Genomic DNA, 20,264 nt, shown 5'->3' with positions numbered 1-20,264 from the left:
AGTGAGTCTTAAAGAGCGAAACTTTCAACACGGCCTTCTGGGCTCTTCTTCATGTTCTAAACTATGTAGCATATTGCTATAAGAGATAAAAAATTAAATTCCTTAAACCCGTAACAATTCAGAGCTTTTAAACTGTGGTTAAAGATATTCATGTACAGTATCTGTCCTTCTCTGGCCTGAAGTAATAAACAATAAACTCCTCTGGTTCATCCAGTTTTCAGACTGGGTTTAAACAGGTGATTTTTACTGTAACTCAGGAGGGCGCTGGTGTTATGTGTCATCTGGGAGCGTTCCTGTGGCTGGAAGAAAGGGGCCGGTATTTTCAGCTGGGAGCTCCGTGCCGCAGGGGGTGCCAGAGACACAGGCGGGCGCGCACGGCGACAGACTGACCCTGTGCAGTGTTGGGGGCAGTGGGGGGGTTGGCGAGCGCAGGCGCCTCCCGGAAGGCTCTCTCCAGGCTGTTGTGCTGCTTGGCTAGCTGCTCGATGGTCTCCTCCAGGCGGATCCTCTGCTCTCGCTCATACTGCAGTGCTCGCTGCCATTTCCGACTGTGGCTCTCGGCTAGGTCCAGGAAGTCACGGCACGCCTGCACAGCAGGAAAACACGTCAGTCTGGCGACCCGTCACCCCGGACGGCTCCTATTCTGGTAAAAGGACCTGGAAAACTTGCTTTCACAAGAATCTGGACAGTGGATAACACAAATCCATCCATTTTCTAATTGCTTTGTCCTGTACAGGGTCACGGAGAAGCCAGAGCCTATCCCATCAAGCCACAGGCACAAGGCAGGGTACACCCTGGACAGGACGCCAGTCCTTCCCGGTGCAGTCAGACACAAACAGGCACACACCTAGTCTAGGGTCAGTTTTCCTAGAAGCCAATTAACCTACCAGCTTGTCTTTAGACTGGGGGGAAACTGGAGGGAACCCACACAAACACCGGAGATCATACAAACTCCACACAAATAGCACCCCAGGATTTAAGCTCACGGCCCAAACCACTGCGCCACTGGAACACCTTTTAAGAGTTTATTTAGGTATCAGAAGAAATGGGCAAAACGTATGGAGGCAAGAGTGATTCCAATTCTAAGTTTTGAAAGGCACCAATTCCTTTCCTTTTAATTCTTCTGCCTGTGTCTAGTAAAAAGTTACAGTGGACAGTGAGAATTGCTTGACCAGCTAACTTTGCCCCAAGGGCCTCAATGTTAAGAAACAAAGCATATACTATACAGTCTTGATATTTCAGTGCAGCCTCGTATACTGTAGCTCCCCAGTGTTAGTTTTATGGCAAGAAGTTTGGGAATTCATTAAATAAAACAATTATTTCAGAAATATTTCAAATATTTCAACCAGGCAACAACAAATTAGACAGAACAGGTTGCCAATTGCTCTTTGTCTTAATTGCATTTTCACAAGTAGGAAAAGAAAGAAAACAACATTATACAGTAGGCGAAGGAGAGAAGCTTCTGAACTTAAGGGACACTTCCTCATATCTTTTGAGATCACTGATCAGTCTCTTATCACTTCTGTGAACTTCTGTAGTGTTTTCAATGCTATGATATGTTACAGTCAATGATGGAGGAGAATGACCCACTATTAGAGATATTCTCTGTTTTGATAGGGCAGCACATAGTGAATACACAGAACTTCATGTCAAACACGCACATCAGATGAAACTAAAAGACAATTTCTACAGTTAAAAAAAAACAATATGGGATCACATTGTACAGTTTCACCAAGTCACCAGTAAGCACAGGTCTCCCAGTGCACACGTACAGTCCACACAGGGGAGTGCAGAGTATATCGAACCTTTTCTCCCGAACTAAGATCTAAACATCACCTTGCATTTTCTGCAACCGGCAGAAATATACATTGCACCTTGCACATCTATCAGTCAGCTATATTCAATTTTGTAGAATTAGGTTCCAAGATAAAAAAAAACTGAAACAAAGACCCGATGTTTTGACAGAAGTGCCTTTTGTCAAGAGTTCCAGCTTTTTGCAGCAAACGTAATCTGAAGTTAATATATAAAATGAGACAGAGAAAGTTTAAGATCACTTTGAACGTGCACCGAATAGCAGAAGGTTTCCAAAGCTCAGTTTCCTCCAGCATTTTAGTGAAAAAAAACTCTGTCCTTAAATCTAAATGCAATGCAATTTATAGTGAGCTGATTTGTTATGCCATCGGAGGTCAATTCAATGACCTCTAATGTCAAATTTAAACACAAATTTACATGCATGCAGGCCTGTCATTTTTGACATCAGTTCATTTCCTGTAGATTATATAAACCATGAAGAAATGTATTAATGCCTTCCTGACTGGATAATGTCACATAAATTTACATGTTTCAAATCCACACCGCCTTTAATTTAAAATGTTATTGGTTTTGGAACGAATTTAAAGATGAAAATGAGGTAATGCGAGTAGAAATTAGTTATTACTATAAATATTATACTGTAAAGATTAGGTAATGTGTAGAACATGTGGCAAGGATTTCACTGAACAGCAATCTCTCTTACAAGTTTCATATCACCACATCTATCACCTTCTCACTTTATTTTCAAGCTTTGGCTGCTTATTGCTATGAGAGGAAATAAGAACGGAGTGAAACCCTCAAGCACGCTTCGAGGAGACAGCTCCTACAGTAAATTGTGTTAAAATAAATGGATGATAAAGCTACTAATAACACCCAGACAAGAAGGAGCACTGCGAGAAAGACTGAGGGCAGTCAGTACATCTAAAAAGTGCCGAAGCACTGCCAAGGTGATGGGATGGCCTTTGCTGTGATTGTGCTCTTGTCATTGCTTGACCTCTAGTGCCAGAAGACTGACATCCAGCGGGCTGAGTATGCGTGAAGAACCGAGCTTCTCGCCACAGTCCGACGTCGCAAGTGGGAGGAGGGCAGAGCCATGCACCAACCAGGCGTTGCAATATTCTTTTCGGTTAAACTGAGTGAGTCAAAACAAGCTGCTGGAGTCAAACAATTTCAGCATCCCGCACGGACAAGCTTTTTGGGTTTTTTTTAAATGAATCTTAATTTTTTTTCCTTCAGTGTTACTAAAAGAGGAAGTTACTCCATCCATCCATTTTCTAACTCCTTCAAATTTGGCAAGCAACGAGCAGGAGGCAGGATACGCCCTGAACTGGATGCCGTTCCCTCGCAGGGCACAGACACAAGCTCATGCACATACACCAGGGCCAATTGTCCTTCCCAGAAGCCAGTACCTAGCAGCACGTCTTTGGACTGTGGGAGGAAACCCACGTGAACACGGGGAGAACATGCAAACTCCACACAGACAGCACCTGAAGGTCCAGAATTGAACCCAGGGCCCCAGCTCAGCTAATAAGGGGATGGTGTAGTAATACAAGATGGTAAAGATTATATTAGGGAATGTATGACTTAATTAACAAACCTATTCTATTACAGAAAATAGAATACAAACCTACACATCAATTTTCAGAAGTTATTTAAGATTTTAAACTATTTTAGTGCTAGTGGACAAAAAGGTTTTTGATGTCTACATTTCCAAAAATATTGTTTTGTTCTCCATGGGTTGCCCAGTAATCTCTGGAATTGAATTTCTCACTTATAATTTATGATTTTAAAAAAATGGCTGAAAGAGATCCATTGCATGTTAGAGATACAGGTGATACCCTTTCAGTTAGTGATGAATTTGGTGTTGTTTCAGAGGAAATGGTTTATTTTTTATACAGAAATATATTTGCACATATAAACCCTACACTGAGGCTATTGAACATTTTCTCCTCATCGGAGATCTAAATATATTACCTCATACTTCTTTTATCTCAACTTCAAGTTTACATACAACTGTTATTTTTTAAAATAAAAAAATGATGCAGACATATACTGTAGGTGAATACTTTTTCCCCATTATTACTGCACACTATTCACAACATCCTTGCTAGTTGGGGAAGGCAGTTTAGCAACTAAAATTGTTTCAAGAATTAACATTTTTTTGAAAGCCTCAAATCTATCAATCACAGATTTTTACAAAAACACGGCAAATCGCTTTATTAAGTCCTGATAGTGCTCGTTGCCACTGAAGAAAAGCTGACCACACTGTCAACTATTCAGAATGCCTGAATTTCTAAAAGAGAAACTCCTTAATTCCTCATAACAGGATTATTCAACTAGCAGATCAACACTAGATCCAATAGAAAGTTTACAACTTAAATATAAAAAGGAAATGGATACGATTATACAAAGCTAAATACAAACAGTACTCAATAAGATAATCCACAGGCCTTGTGAAATTTACAATCTTTACAATTTCACAAGCGTTTTATTACTTTTTCCTTGTTTCCTTGTTGCTTAAACCTCCTCCCTGTGCAGAAATGGAGATCTGCACCTGCACGAGCAGCGCGTTCTTCTGCTCCTCCTGGAGTCAAAGACCATGAGAAGGGGAGAGCTGCTGACAGCATGCCTGTCCCTGCAGGTGGGGCTAGCCTGCGTGTGCGGAGCAGCAGGTGGGGATGAACTGGCCTGTGTGTGTGTGTGTGTGTGTGTGTGTGTGTGTGTGTGCGCTGTAAGGTGGCTTTTTTCTCAATCAGGAGATCAGAGCTGTGTAACCAGCTGTCACAGATTTCTCAGTCAGGAGACGAGAGCAAGGACGCCCGACTCCGGAGGTGGAGAATGATCAAGGCGTAGAACAGGTCATGTGGATGCCGTAAGTGGTGGAGGCAGAGACATGACAGAGCTAACTGTAATAAAATGCCTTGGTGCCAGAACAGCGATGAGCACTGATAAGCCTCTTTTCGTCATTAACTTCTTGCTTTCTAAGCTGTTAGCAAAGCTCCCTTTAGTCATGCCTTGTGGCACTCTTCCAGTTCATACATTATTGCTTCCCAGGTAGTACAGATCACACACGTTTTCTGGTGTCTGGTATCTATTCACTACCCGTCTCTCTAGTGGATCTGTGCTTGAATTCTCATTAGACTACGACAAGACCTGTAGTGAGAAAAAGGAAATGGCTTGGAGGGGGCAGGTCAAGGACGGACTGTTAGCCATCTGTCAGCCTGAGCTGTTGAGCCTGAGAAGAGCAGCAATCCCTTCTGCTTCTGCAGCTCTCCGTTAGGTTGGTTTGCTTTGCTGTTTCCCTGCCCACAGGCGTTGAGACTGGGCTACAATGAGCTCCTGCGCTGCTCCAGGTGCACCACACAACCACTTGAGGAGACTCCTCTATCTGGACCGACGGGACGGAGGCCGAGGAAGCGCTTGGGCCTGGTGCTTAAGAACAGGGCGTGATGCCAAACTGCTCCCCTGCAACACCTCCTCCTCACACGAAGCCTCTCTACTGCAACAGCTCGATTTGAACACCTGATGTGATTAAAAAAGGGAAATAAAATCTCCTTTTCAAAAGCTTCTAACAGATACTGTATAGAACCAGGCACCAGACACAAAAGAAAAGACCCTGTGGGTGGCGTGGTGGCGGGGCAGTTAGCATTGTACACCTTGGCCTTCCTCCCACACTCCAAAGATACGCAGTACCGGCCCGTTAACTGGCTTCTGGGGAAACCGGCCCAGGTGACTGGGTGTGTCTCTGTTTGTGATGGACTGGCAGTCCGTCCAAAGTGTGCACCGTCTTGCCCCGTTGCTTGCTGGGATAGGCTCTGGTGCCCCTGTGACCCTGTACTGGATAAAGTGGTTAGAAAATGGATGGGTCCCAACTGCTAAAATCCTCTTATCTGCAAAGACACCAGATTGGCAAGACACCGCTAAAGCTGACAGTCAGAGGTAATGCCCATTTTCTTTCTCCTTTTAGCACAATTAGAAGCACTTAGTTTTCACAAGGCTTGTTCTCTTTAGAAATAGCAATGTTTCACAACTTTGAAGTCAAACTGCAAGACCTGAACGTTTGCTACATGCCCCGTGATTATCATACAGTAGGTGCCTCAAGGCTGTTTCAGAGGAGGACAGCCAAGACAGAAGAACGTACTGCACCACAAAACTGAAAGAACTAAATTCTTTTACCCACAACATGAGGCAACTCAGGTAAAGCTGTATTTAGGCCTTCACATATTGGAATGAAATCAGTTTTTTTTGCAAACTTACAGTAGCTTTCTGTGGCAGAAAAAAAGCAGTAGTAGCAGGAAAAAAAAGTGGTTTAGTGTATACTTCAAACAGTCTGTCTGATCTCATCTTTGATTCCAGTTCTCCACGATTCTTCAATATCCAGTCAAATGCTATCAATGTACTGTATGTTAGACCTAAAATAAATCATGCTTTTTCCAGGTTTTTCATTACCACTCTTTTTAGTGTCCGTACTAGTTTTGTAACATGGTCATTTACATTTTGTGTGCATTCCAGGGCTGTCTTTGTAGTTTGCCAAAGTCCTGTGGTTAAAAATACCAAAGACAAAAGATGGTTTGGACAGTTGTGGTCAAGTGTGAAGGATACTACAGTATGCTACTGTGCACAGTGTACTCCCCTTCTCACAGGTCTTGAATATGCTTAAGCAAAAAAAGCTCTCTGATCTGTTCAGTTATTAGCTAGATCAGGGAGATGTTTGCTGTAAAGCATATTACTGACATACATCTATTTAAAATGTTTAAATTCTACTTAAAAGAGTTAAAAATGTTAGAAGACAATAACTTTCCTTCAACAAAATCAGATAGTAATAAAACTATCACACTGGTATTTCTCAAAAATTGTCCAAATTTGTAAAAGTCCGCTAGCTAATTAAATGTCATCTACTGTATCAAAGCAGCAGCTCTTTAGACATTTTATAAAAATCATAAAGTTGCATTAGATATTATCCAGATTGCTTTTAAAACAACTGCACAGAGTGAACCAAAGTGAAATCCTTCCTCTTTTATTTTCGGAAGGAGGGGTTGGAATTTGGGAGCAACTGACTTCTGTTCTACCCTGGGACATCTCATTCACAGCTTGCTTCAGCTGCAATAACGGTTTGTGGTTTACGTTCAAGTCTCTAATGCCAAGTGATGTAAACCTCTCCTCTGCCGGCACGTACTGTAGTTTGAAACACATGCGCAGGAGCCGTGAAGGCTCTTAAGAGCTTAACTAAATTGCAGTTGATACGGCAGTTGATAGAAAAATATTCAGATAATCAAAATAAATGCCTTGTCTTCCAACCCTAATATGTAGTGGTAACAAACCAGACACACGTACACACCAGCTTATTTTGCCCTGACCGACCAACAGTTCTCTTCCTACAGAGATCTCAACTCATTTACATTCCCCAGCTTTCATGGGTATAAACAACCAAGCAAAGAACAGCAGGAAGACATTTAAGCAACTTCCGACACATCACCAAAAAACCACTGCAATGGCGCTGTGTGCGTTTTCAGTCTGCTACAGAGCAAGGACAAAACTCCCAACCTGTCAGCTCTGCTGCTCTATTAAAACCATCATGATGAAGTCTCAGCAGCAGCCAGCTCTGTCCAGCAGCTGGTTTGTCAGCAGCTGTACACAGGCTTATTTACTGCAGGAAGCCAGTTACAATAAAGCCAGGTTATAATTAATTTGTTCTTTAGTGAGGACCCCAGAGAAAAGCAAAACCTTTTTTCTCTTACCCCATCAGTACTGAGTGGATGCACCCTGCTGTCTCTTGAGAAACCTGTACACTCTAGATGTTACAGTATACTGCACGTCATGCACTTCCTCAAAGTTTAGAGCTGTGAAACTATGTCATCTGAAGGAACACATTCCCCACTTCTGAAATGGCTGTTTATTCTTTGGATAGATGATCACCTTCTTCTAAAATACAAAAGGTTTAGTTTTGTTAAGATGCTTTTGCTGGAGACTGGTACTGTATAACTACCCATCAGTTTAGAAAAGTTTATGAGCGTGTCTCCAAAGTTGTTCTGTATCAGGACTTCTGTGTGAACCAGGCTGAAGTTCACTGAAGGTTCTGGATTTTATTAGAAGAACAGATACCATCATAACTCCTTCATAAACGCTACACTGCACAATAAAACAACAAGCAAAATAACAATATAAAACATTGAGCAAAATAAAATTTCAGATAAACATTTCAGGACTGCAGTTACTGAGGTGCAGCTGTTGAAAATCCAGATGGTGTCTTCCATCATTTTCATCTGACTTCTCTCTACCTGGCATTTTGCTCTTCGCTTTCATCTGGAACCATGTTTTGTGAAATGATACGAATGATCACATGCTTGTAGTGCCATTTGTCACATATCAGGTTAGATGTTAAATGGTGTTCTTAAATGCTAATAAAGGAGTAATGGCTGTTGGTTAGTCTTGTTTACGTAAAGTGTAACTGTCATGGCAATAAATAAAAATCATATCAGTATGGAAAAAGAAAAGAATCTTTAAATCATATCAGTTTAGAAAAAGTGTATCGAAAGAAGAAATATATTAATTGTATCACAATTGGACTTGTTAATTAGAAAGTCATGGATAAGCTTTGGAAAGTCTGGCCTTTTTAAGAGCTAATTTGTAAGTCCTGTTCCACAGGACATGCAGAGATTTTCTATTTCTGTCCCGTAGATAGACAGATCGGGTATCCCTCATTCATCAAGCACAGCACATCTGCCCAACAGGATTGTGTTTCTGCCCTTCAGACAGCAGCTTCCTGTGTAAACGAGATTCGGTGCTGCTCATTCTTTCTGGAACAGAGCTTATCACACGCACACAGGCGAAGAGTTGTCTTCACGACCCAGTTTGTGACTTGTATCGGCCTTACTGGCAGTTTCTCCTTACTATTGCCTCAAAGTGCAAAATTTACTTTTCACACACAGAAGAGCTGCACAGAACAGGACGAAGATTTCAAAACTCGGGGCCTCCGGAGCTCCTGTTGTCATAGAAAAAAGCCTGGCAAGCTCATCACTCGAGACATTCGCTCCACACCCCACCCGCACTCACAAATCCTGTACTCATTGTGAAAATGCCTTGAAGGCTGTTTGCAGCAGTTCTGTCGCCCAGGAGTACTGTCCTAAAACTGCAGCTGCTGTTTCAGTCTTTGTTTTGTCACATTCAGCATACAGCAGCAGGACATGTACTACTGTACTACTCTTAGCACGAGTACATAAAAGTGCAAACTATAATCCACCTACACACAACATACTAGTAGACCCATGACTCTACAGATCAGACCAACCTTCCTGTGTTTTATTTTTTTAATAACAGATGTTTCAGCCTAGTTTATATTTACCACATTCGGCTTCAAGCGTGGGGTCTATTGATATGCAACACATGCAGACGTAGCCATGCGCTCTAATGGCTGACGTACAGTATATTTAAAATTTCAAGACTGAATTTGTACAACTCTTGCTGACATTTTGGTTTGTTATACCAACTAGTGTTAAATATGCACAGATTCTAGGGTTAAAGTGCCCAGTTAGGGTCAGATTTACCTATTCAAGAAGCTGCACTGCGCACAACACTGAAATACACTTCAAGCAGGAATTTATTGAACAATTCCTTAAAAATCTCTTAGGGTGCATGTGTCTTAGGTAATAATCATATATATAGCCTTTAGACTGAATTTGTGCAATTCGTATATCATTATCAGCATCTGCAAGCCTTGTTTCAGAGGAAGTGTAACCCTAACCCTAATTTCAATTTTAACTCATCAAAGAATCTGCACTGAACAAAATATATATATATATTTCAAACAAGAATTTCTTGGGCCAATGCTTTTAAACCTCTCAGGGTGCATGTGCCATATGTAATCATGAAATTCGTTGACCTGTATGTAGAAGTACAGTATATCATGAAAAGTGCAGTATGGAGTAAAAATATTTGCTACACATACAAAAGGGATCATGGGCGAGACACCGCCACGGACAAGGACACTACACACCAGAGGCTGCTAGAGCATGAGCTGCAGGGTCTGATGGGCAGAGCATGCTACTGACAAAGGCCACTGCAGTTACCTACAGGACGGCCTTGCCCATGGTCCCATTTGTACAAGTATAAAATACCATTACTCAGTTTCTATTTAAAAAGCTTTTTGAAAAGGCCACTTAACATTACAAGTACCCTGTACAGAAAAACACAGGGTGTGCTGTAATTCTTGGGTTTGTGAGCTAAAAAGAACAGTGCAGGGACTAACCACAGTATGTCTCTGTTTCTGTCGCTAACGTGTGGATGTAGGAGTGATCAAATGATTTTAGATTTGCTGGATGTCATTTAGCTACAGGTTTAAATATAGCCGGCCCATTTCATGACACAGTGCGCAGATTAAAATTAGACAACACTATGGAGTGAAATGCAGTGCTAGGCATGCAACTACTGTATAATTAGAATTTTTATCAAATTTTAAAGCAACTTCATTCCCTGACAATTCCTGCTTCGTCACATGCCCATGTAGTTATTCTACATGTGTCTTCTTTAGAGCCCCTAATATTTTTGAATATTCACTGCTACTGTACATTTCAAAACCATCCTAACAAAAAAGTGCACATAAAGCTGAATCCCACTACAGGTACAGTAGCTAATTGTCATATCTGGGTACAAGCAGAAAAAAGTTATTTTTAGATCTCAGTGAACTATTTGGTACATATGAACTGAGACGATGCTGAACTCAGGAGGGCCCTGTCACACCAGTGGTTTCATACAGCACATTACTGAAGTCACTTCAAAGTTAATTTGAAACAGGGAAGCTGTGTTCAGAGCTTCACTCTGGGGTGATGTGGTCAGACAAGCTGAACAAGCCGAACCTTTTAAGTCTTCTGTCAGCCACATCTGCAAATAAGGAGCTACAACTGCAGCTTATGAATCAGCATCTTTGCATCCTTCCTGTATTTCTATGCAGTGTTTATAGTACAGTACAGTAAGTCTACACCCTCTTTCCAAAGTATCACGTTTGTTGGCCTACCAGCCTGAAATCCATTTTTCCTAGGGTTTCATTTGCAATTACTTTTCAGATTGTCTGAGGGTTTGTTTTTCCCCAAAATAAGGGCAGAGTTTGCTTTCTTAACTCTGCCCCCTTTTCACTGGTTCAGCAGCAAACTGGAGCTGAAAAACACATGCAGAATCCTGGCAGGAGTACCTAATCATCAGGCCCCTGGGGCACAACCCTGAAAATGTCTTCTACAAAAAGTACTGTACTTACAGTACATGAAAAGCTGCTCAATACATATTGAATCAGGATTAATTTGGCATGAGCTGGTGAACTAAGGGAAGACGGCTGACTGCAGTTGTTACAGTTTTTTTCAAAAGTTCAATACATTTCATTTGTAACAGGACAAGCAGTGCACAAAGAATTAGTAAGAAACCAGACGACTGCTGATGAACAATTCTCTATGCTAACAATGTGGTGCGTGCATTCTCCACAGTTAGTGTTTGTGAAGACAGAACACGTGGCAGCTTGATCTGAAATACATGAAATGTCAGTATCAGCAGTATTAAAGAATCCCAGGAACAGATACAGAGGACTCGTTCACAGGAGCGGGCGCTGTGCACTCACATTGATCATAGCATTGGAAGTGATCCTGAAGAGAGTGGCGCGCTCGTTCACAGACTTGATCTTCTCCCCGCCCTCCGCCGGCAACTTGAGGCTCTCGAGCTCGCTCAGCGACCTCTGCAGCGCTGCCCCATGCTTGGCGATCAGGTCGTTGCACGTGCTCAGGTCGTCGAGCTTGCTGGCGAGGGTCTTCAGCGTGCTGTGGATCTCGCTCCTGTCTGACGGGGAGGCCGGCTCCTCGTCCCCAGAGTCATCTGGAACAGAGAGGGGGACAAGGCGCAGTCAGCCACTGGACTGAGGAGGAGGAGCGTCCCTTCTGGCTTGTCCTTATAACCGTTTGACTCAACTGGTCCTTTAAGGGACGAGCTTTTATTTAAGCACTTCAGTACGACTGTGTTTACTGGGATTGGAGTCCAGAATGCCGCGCTGGGTAAACTGTACTGACTTCCTGTCCTTTTTATTGTGTTTGTTGTGTATACAGCCATATGTAAGAAGACAGCATCTTCTGTTTCCTTTATGGTTTCCATTCTCCACGCTAACGTCTTCTTAAAAGGGACAAGGAGTGTGCACAAGACGAACGCTCATGTGACTCCAGGCTGACAACAGCTTTCCCTCTTGTGGGACACACTTCGATAGCATTCATTAAGACACAACGAGATGGTGGCGCAGTGGTTAGCACCGCTGCCTCGCAGTCCGGGACTACTGACGTGGAGGGGAATGGATGAGGTGAAGGTCTTGCATTGTATTTTTTTGGACTTGGAAAACAGAAATTGCGTCACTGTAATGTATGCAACTGAGACCTACTTTTTAAAGTGGATGAGGACCCCCCAGTGTTGCGCCTACAGGAACATGGGGACTGACATGTTGTGTGTTTCACAGTTCTCATTACAGTAAGATTTTAACATTACAGTTGTGCTTAAAAAGGGTAAAAACACGGCAGTCACAAAAAAAGAAAACTGGAAAGTCAATGCCAGGCGAAAAGGCCTTCGGAAGAAACTACTACTGTAAGTGTATCTGGATCAGCCAACCAACTCTATACCCCAGCACAGAGCAGGCTGTCAGGCTGGTTGAGGATTATTAATGGACAGACGGAGAACGATTTTCGAAATTGTTTTCCCAGATTTCCTATCAGATTCAAGTCCAGGACTGTGTGTTTAGAAATAAATGATTTAGGATGACCTACTGTATAAGACCTAATGGATCGAACTCAGAAGGACCATGTTTGGTCTACATTATTTACTCCATTGGGTCGCATTTCTGTGCCATGCTATGTTACTAGAGAAAGGTTTTTAAATGATGGATATATAGTGATTTGTGAAAAAGACAGGGACTGCATCCATTCTGTGAGGTCTAGAAATGTCAGTGCCAATTTCCTTTAAGACTAAGTCACAAACCATGTAGATGGTACCTGTAGACATCTAGATCTGATTATCTAGACTGTGAGACTCCAGATCAACAGCATTCCTTGAACCACCTTCCCAAGACTGAATGGTCTCTGGAATTAGCCCTTACACAACTGGAGGACGATGACAATAGGGAAATCACAGCAACCAACACGATTAAAAACCGACGTGCTGAAATGAAAGCTGAAAAAGAGAGGACATCACCATGCTTTCAATTTCATCTCTAAGGAAGTGACGGCACGACACATGCTCTTCGCCAGGGTTTCATGTAAATGACAAGACGTGTCTAATAGCACTGTCTGGTACCCACTCTGCCATGCCTATTTTTAGATCCTGAAGCAGTGACTCAGTTGACAGGGAAAATGTTTTCACACTGACTTGTAGCAAGGATACAGCCCTGCATACAGCGCGTACTGTACGGATGAGCTTCTGACAAGTCCCCAAGATCACGCAGAAGCAGGCCAAGTTGAATTTCAATTACAGAAATGAATCCTTTGTTGGTTTTTATATCTCTCTCAGACTGGAATGGATGCGAAGGGTGGAGTGAAGCCCATCTACATGAAGAGTAAACTGCACAACACTGCTGAGAGGGGATAATGATGATTGTCCGGGCACACTGTGCGAGACGCACGGTAAAGGCTCAAACCAGCAAACACACTTTCCACTCTTCGACGTAAACAGCCTTTCTATTTCTTTTGTGAAGAGTGGGAAGGACAGTCCTTCTCCACTCCGAGATCTCAATAAACCCTGTCTGTTTTCTGATGGGTCTCTTTAGGCTCCATTAACTTGTATTGTACAGAAACTGTAGTTTAATTATCGCACACTGCTCCCAGGCATTGATCCATCAAGACATTCCAGCACACAGGAGGGAGCGTTAAAGTGAGCAAACAGCCCAAAGGAAACTATGGAGTGAGCAGAAAGCTCAATGGAGGGACACAATGCAGCAGCAGTGAGACTCCAGCCCCTCAGACATCTGCTCCGTTCGGCAGACCTCAAGCCATATCTCTTAACTGATATAATTCTTAAAAAGGTAAGGGAAGAAAAAAAACACTTTACCAATTTACAATGTTAACCCCAGGTGAACAAATTCAGCCTGGGAGTTCTTGCCTTAATGAAAACGCAGTTAGTATTTAATTTTGGTTCACACCTGGAACTAAAACTACCAAGCCTACTCATTTATACAGCTATCATTTCCCTGAATCCGACCTCTCCCGCAGTGCATCCTGTGTATGTAGATAAGGGAATCACAGCAGGTTGCTCAAACGTGTCATCGCAGCGAGGCCTCAGAAGAGCCCCTCAGACAGCAGGAGGAGGTACTCCAGGGTGACTCAACGGCCTTTCACAGCCCTCTCCTTTTTCTGTGCACTTCCTAGCAATTAACACAAAGGAGTCTTCTGAGAAGCTGTATTGTTCCACAACAGGTTATCAAAGGTTATTTGCTTGAAAAGCAAAGCACAACCCGCTTTGGAATCACTGAACAGCAGGGAAACCTGTCACACCCGTGTTCTTGTTAACCCCTTGCCTTCCTCTTGATGAAGCGTGGTTCTCTATAATTACTGCTTCGTCCAGTTCAGGGTCGCGGGGGAGCCGGAGCCTATCCCAGCATGCAGTGAGTGCAAGGCGTGATACACACTGGATGGGATATCAGTCCATCACAGGGCAGAGAGACACAGACAGGCACACACTCACACCAGGGCCAATTTTCTCAGATGCCAATTGACCTTCCAGCATGTCTCTGGACTGTGGTAGGGAGACCCGCGCATCCGAAGGAGACACACACAAATGACAGGAGAACATACAAGCTCCACCCAGATGGCACACCAGGTCCAGAATTAAACTCAGAACCCCAGGACAGCGAGGCAGCAACGTGAACTCCTGTGGCACCATGCCACCCCAGTTACTCTTTTACTGTACTTAAACAATTTCTATTCTGAATTCTAGGTTTTGACAGGCAGCTGCTACTGCCGGTTTTCAACAGATAGTACATAGGCTTCACCATTTCAACACAAGTCTTTAGTGGCTTTCTTAGAAATATATTTATTCTCACCCATTATTGTTCTTGTTGTTGTTTTGCCATTGGAATACATTGTGGCTATGCATATTGGTCTCTGCAAACCTGAATGCCCACACCATCAGTTACTATTTCTGCACAATCTTCTTAAATGCTGAACGTCGACAGATCGTCATGTAAGCTTTGCCTCTGCTTTAATTGGTATCGGTCTTTTCTAATGCTTCCGTCTGGCTGTTGTGGAGTCAGAAAAGGCATCTCAAGCCTAACTGAGAAGGAAGCAAGCTGGGAAAGAGGATTAACATCACACAGGTGCTCTGTAACCTCTTCACACAGCACAATGACTTATTTTTAATTATTATTAAATTATTATTCACTTTCAGAATAACTCTTTTTGTAATTCTTTGTTCACCAAAAACAGCATTAATTTTTCAGAACATTAAATTGTCCATTGTAGCACTTCCGCTATAGATACAGTACAGTATGTAAGGGGCCACACTTTCACTTTTCCATAACCTTCGGCTCTTTAACTTCATACCTGATTCAAACTTGGGCACAAATGCGACTTGTTCTTTTACTGACAAATCTTTGCACACTGGCATTAACTCACTTGCTGTGGTTGTGCCTTAACACAACACTGCAAAATAACAAAGGCTCTAATCAGCCTGACAGCTGAGGCTTGAATTTGAAATTCTCTGCGTCTTGCACACATGCTGTATTCTGTTTGCAATTAAATACATCAATCGTCAGTGTCATAAGGTGACATTACTGCTATCTCTCCTAGGACAATTCAATATTCTTAACGGGTTTTCTGAATATTGTTCACACTGCAGATTGTACAACAACAGAACATCCCTTTCAAATGATCTCTAACAATGCAGTCTTGGCCAGAGGTCAGGTTAAAACAGCGTTCAACATCTTTCAATTTGCAATTTTGTGACTGTCAAAACATATAATGCCACAAAACAATACATTTGTCCGGCTGATATGAAACTCAGTCATCTTTTTTTTAAAGCCACAGAAATAGCTGTCAATCCCACAGCTGGATGCACAACCTCACAAAAACAAAACATGTTGCCATACTGCCATCTCAGAATTGTCTCTTACCATAAATGTGACCCTCGGCTTCCATTTATGAGCCACTTTACTTGTTTGAAAACTCTAATCCCATGGTCTACAGTGTGTTTCTTTCTAGTGCCGCAGTGGTCCAGGCAGTCTGACAGCACGGAGTGCTTGCGCTCAGAGACCCGCATAAAAAAAGACCGTGAAGCAGACTCCGGGATCTTCATGACCTGCGATTGAATTACACTGCGGCATAAATCACACTCGCTCCTGCGAAAAGGAGTGCAAGAGCGCTCGGGCCACGAGGGGTGGGAGGGGCGCAGGGCTTCCGAGAACGAGGGTCTTGCCTCTCCCTGCGCCCCCTGCCTCAGAGCCCCGCGTGGAGACGGGACATGTGAGATCCCGGATCTCGCTGCGGGCGGGCAGCAACGGACCAAGAGGGCCAAGCACAGCGCACTGCAATTTCAGAGGCACAGCCTCACAGAGGGCACAGAAATAGCACCGGAATCCGGAATGCAGAAACTCCTGGGACGCCCAGCAATGACAACGATGAGCCTCCCTCTGCGGTACTGCAACACAGGACCACTTCCAGATGAACCGAACGAAAACCCTCGAGATAAGAGCTGGTAAAGGTGAGCAGGCGCTTAAATGTATATATTGTTGATAAAGTCAATACCAAAGAACTGGAATTAAAAAACTTCAGCTCCCTTCCTTGGGAAAAATCAATGTTGTTTGATTAACTCAATTCAAATACAGTATACGCCTTTATTAGTTGTGAGAGCATACTGTACAACAAGCTGCCCGGCCATGATGTTGAAGCCAAAATGAGATCTTTGGGACAATTAGCAATAAAATGGGTTAGATGGGCCTCCTCTCAATTTAAAACCTTTCTTCTGTTCTTACTCTTAAAGAGCACAAGCTACCAAAGACTAGACTGAATGGACTGGAAGCTGAAGTGTTTGGTTGCGTAAATCCTAAATCCGCAAGACCCATCCATGCAACACTGGCCATAGAAGGTGAAAGTTTCCTTAGCACCTGGTCAAGGGTGCCCTTCAGAATTCAGGGCATCTGGCTCTGATGTTGCTGCACATCTTCATGTAGCCCGTGCAAGACATCCAGGATGAAGAGCCAGCTGCAATGTAACACAGTGCAAGTTATGCACCAAGCAGAATGATGATTGCATCCTCAGAACCTAGAGTCCAGAGGAGATTTTTATATTCTTTTTATTATTTTTTTCAAATCTCGCATGTGTGGGCCATTACCAGATCCAAAAATAATCCTAAATCTCTTCTGAGCCCTGCTCCTCCAGTTTTGGTGGACACAGAGATTGCAAGATGTTGTCTGGATTATGTATGCAAATGTGTAAAATAATAACCCAGGTTTTTTGTTTCTGCAGATGGTCTGTCAACGGAAAAACACCTCACGACAAAAGAAAAAGAGGACAGAATGTTATTTCATGCTCCCCTACAGTTTTACTAGGCCAGAAATGGAGCTGCTGATACACTGATACACTGAGCTATGCTGGGGGCTCAGCCGTCCTCTCGGCTAAACTAACTGATCTCTCCACAGGCGTCACAGCTCAGAAATTCTAACAAAGTGCTGTTTGCCAACTGTAAAAAGTTTACAAAACCAGAATACCTACAATACATTTCTCTAAACCTTAGTTTTCCCAAAACCAAATGATTTTTGAGTGATGGTCTCACAGTACAGTATCTCAGGCATGATAAAATACAAATCTAAACTCCAAATCATGCACGCTTGTCGACATGTGAACTTTCTTAGACCTGAAACATACATTTACTTTATGTTAAGTCTGTACATATCTATTGTGTCCCTTTTCCTCTTTTATTAAAGGAAGATATACTCTACGTCCACAGGCAAGAGCTGTATGTACGATGTGTGTCCATTCCTGGTTAAAAGAAAACTGAAGCAATAAGCTACTACAGTAGAGTAATTCGAAATAATGGTTTAGCAAACACTATTTAAGACTCTCCTCTGCTGCTTTCAAATAGGTAATTTCCCTAATGAAGAATTATAGATTTTGGTGAACACAGCACAAACAAGAAATGATCAGCAGGAGAATTACTCAGCAGAAAACAACATGCATTTTTCATTATCTGAGCTTAGCCGACAGGGAAGAATGGCTGAGAAAGTGTTTTAGTTTTTTGTTATTTTTTTTCTCAGATTGCCACGAAAGAATTGATGACCCACACAATTTGAAACGCCCAAGGCTGGCCCAATAGCTACAGCTCCCATGGGTCACTAGTCCAGTAAGGAATTGTATACTTTGCTCCTCAGAGACGTACCCAACTGTCAGAGCCAACCCTCTTCTGATAGGCTGCAAGCTCCACAGCACCAGACAGGAGAGTTAGTGCTGATTGGAGGGGTGCGTCTCTCAGTGATGTCACTGCAAGCTTGCAGGTATCCAACAAGTTATAGGAGTTTGCTTACAGTTGAGAAGACCCAGGTCTAGTAATCTGTAGCCTATATTTTGGGATGGACAAATGTCACCACAGTCAAGTGAAGGGGTCAAGGCCATAGAGCTCATATTGCACAGGGATTGAGTACCTGTACTGGTTGAGCCACTCCTTAAAGCCAAAACACTCCTTAAAAGCAAATAAAATACTGAAATGTGTACTTTCTACTGAAAACAGCAAGATTTCAGAAACTGATAGACCGGTAGAGAAAATCTGAATTATCAAATACTGTAATTCCACACTTATAGCACAACACAAAAAGGTCCCATAGCTTTTCCAGACACTATGATAGTGTGCAAACAGAATTCCAGTTGGAATACTGTGTCTCAGAGATATGCCATGCTAACAGGGGATTCTGAATTCCTCTGCTGGTATTCTGAACGGCAGTATCCCACATACAGGTATGTGATACTGAATTCACATCTCATATTCAAGTTAGTCCAGGAACACTAACTTGTGCAGACATCCTGGGACTGAATACCGCTGCAAACTTGTTTCCCCATGGACAAAACTGTTAGGAAAATGAAATAAAGGATGCCTAAATACACAGTGATGTCAGCAGAAAAATACTAAACTTTTCTTATGCATATTGTTGGTTCAGATTAAGTGGAAGGGAATGTAACTTAAATAGTCTGGTATTCACCATACTCTGCTTGCAAAAACAGTTGCTAAGCTGAGAGAATCAAAAAACACACCAGGAGACGTGCAGTCAGACTGATCGTTTCAGTAAAGGTCACAACTGAGAGAAAGTCACCGAAGGCTCTTTACACATAAGTCAATAATCACACTACAGTTCTTCCTTAGCAGCATTTAATTTCTTGAACACTCAGTGTATGATCTGCAGCAGTGTTAAAAAAGCACTCAGGAGAAAGACGCTGATTGTGTTCTTTAGAAAGGGCACAGAAAACTCATTTAGAGTTTACAGAAGGAAAAGTCTCCACTTATGTGGCTAGTAATCACATCCGCTCTAGCTGATAACAGCCTTGAAAATCACCATAGTCGTAAATTTCTAAGAGGTGAAGGCAGAACAAAACCTGATTACAGAAAAAAGTCAAGACTTCTAAATAAAACAAATTCTTACACCTTACACTTAAGAGCTTTTCTGGAAACTCTTCTCAAAACCCTTTACAGGTAATGGGGATCCCCTCCACCACTACCAGTGTATGGAGAGTCAGAACCTTGGTTTTGCGTCTCATCCGAATGACGACTTTTTTACAGTACAGTGTCTCCATCACTATACTGGGACATTAGGACCCACACATAATGCGGGGTGGGTGCTCCCTACTGGCCCCACTTACACCTCTTCCAGCAGAAACCTTAGCTTTCCCAGAAGTTCTCCCATCCAGGTATTGGCCAGGCTCACACCTGTTGAGCATCAGTTGCCAGTTGGGAGCTGCAGACTGCTGCAACTCTGTCACCAATTAACCATCATGCGTACCTTGAGATTCCATCACCAGCTCTCAGGGGTACTCCCAGATGCGTGTCCCACAGCGCCTCCTCTGTGCGGGTGGAGAACTGCACTACGCCAAGAGGCTAGACTCTGGTCGTGGGAGAATTTAACATCACTGCATGTCAACGTTAAGCCAAACGAGCCCTGTTCCGCTACTATTTGAGATATTTTCACCTGAATAAGACTCACGGCCTGATCATTCCAGGCAGTATTTCATTTAAAGATTCTGAGCTCCACCTTTATTCCAGGAATAACAGATATTGTAGTGTCATTGGGAAGCTCACATGGTCGCTGTCCTGCTACAGTAGGTACAAATTATCATAAGTCAATTAACTATACAGTATATGCAGATCAGTTGCCCAATTTTCCATAGCTGATGAAGGACTTACTGTACAAATGAGAAACAAGACTCTCGGATAAATTCATCAGTTCTTTGCAGTTTTCCAAATCAAGG

The 20,264-nt window shown here is 42.8% G+C and overlaps 1 protein-coding gene across 3 annotated transcripts in view; it reads right to left on the bottom strand.

Annotated features, from left to right (window-relative positions):
- The window catches only part of osbp2b (oxysterol binding protein 2b), a 99,602-nt gene that overhangs the window by 30,147 nt on the left and 49,191 nt on the right, over positions 1-20,264 (bottom strand). Inside the window, exons 1-3 of one of the 3 annotated variants that reach the window (XM_088935619.1) lie at positions 15,929-16,064; positions 11,414-11,664; positions 391-586 (exon numbers count right to left, since the gene is read on the bottom strand). In XM_088935619.1, coding sequence (XP_088791745.1) covers positions 391-586; positions 11,414-11,664; positions 15,929-15,953 — 472 coding nt within the window. In that variant the 5' untranslated portion in view covers positions 15,954-16,064. Of the gene's footprint in view, positions 1-390; positions 587-11,413; positions 11,665-14,860; positions 14,949-15,928; positions 16,065-20,264 lie in introns of those variants that run through there. The other 2 variants (XM_088935618.1, XM_088935617.1) reach the window with 2 other exon arrangements.

This window comes from Atractosteus spatula, chromosome 17, assembly GCF_055471065.1.
Source record: "Atractosteus spatula isolate fAtrSpa1 chromosome 17, fAtrSpa1.hap1, whole genome shotgun sequence".
NCBI lineage: Eukaryota > Metazoa > Chordata > Actinopteri > Semionotiformes > Lepisosteidae > Atractosteus > Atractosteus spatula.
This window is presented reverse-complemented; position numbering and strand designations above follow the sequence as displayed.